The sequence below is a fragment of the Penaeus monodon genome, chromosome 22, assembly GCF_015228065.2.
Source record: "Penaeus monodon isolate SGIC_2016 chromosome 22, NSTDA_Pmon_1, whole genome shotgun sequence".
NCBI lineage: Eukaryota > Metazoa > Arthropoda > Malacostraca > Decapoda > Penaeidae > Penaeus > Penaeus monodon.
In genome coordinates, this window is record NC_051407.1 from 2,227,426 (window position 1) to 2,227,846 (window position 421).

The window sequence follows — 421 nt, forward strand, 5'->3', positions numbered from 1 at the left end:
TCCCTCAACCACAAACTCCCTTCCTCAACCACAGACTCCCTCCCTCAACCACAGACTCCCTCCCTCAACCGCAGACTCCCTCCCTCAACCACAGACTCCCTCCCGCACCCACAGACTCCCTCCCTCAACCACAGACTCCCTCCCGCACCCACAGACTCCCTCCCGCACCCACAGACTCCCTCCCTCAACCACAGACTCCCTCCCTCAACCACAAACTCCCTCCCTCAACCGCAGACTCCCTCCCTCAACCGCAGACTCCCTCCCGCACCCGCAGGCGAACGACATCGCTCTGCTGACGCTCGAGGAGCCCTTGGAGTGGTCGGCCGGCGTGGGTCCCGTTTGCCTCCCTCCCGACGGCGACTTCAAGGATCGCGCGGCGGTCGTCGCCGGCTGGGGCTCGCTGGGGGCTAGTGAGTATTGA

General features: G+C 65.1%; 1 protein-coding gene across 1 annotated transcript in view; it reads left to right on the top strand.

The window, feature by feature from the left end:
- LOC119586776 (acrosin-like) overlaps positions 1–421 on the top strand; it is a 12,720-nt gene that overhangs the window by 8,098 nt on the left and 4,201 nt on the right. The window contains exon 10 of the mRNA XM_037935497.1: positions 35–410. Coding sequence (XP_037791425.1) covers positions 35–410 — 376 coding nt within the window. The remainder of the gene's footprint in view (positions 1–34; positions 411–421) is intronic.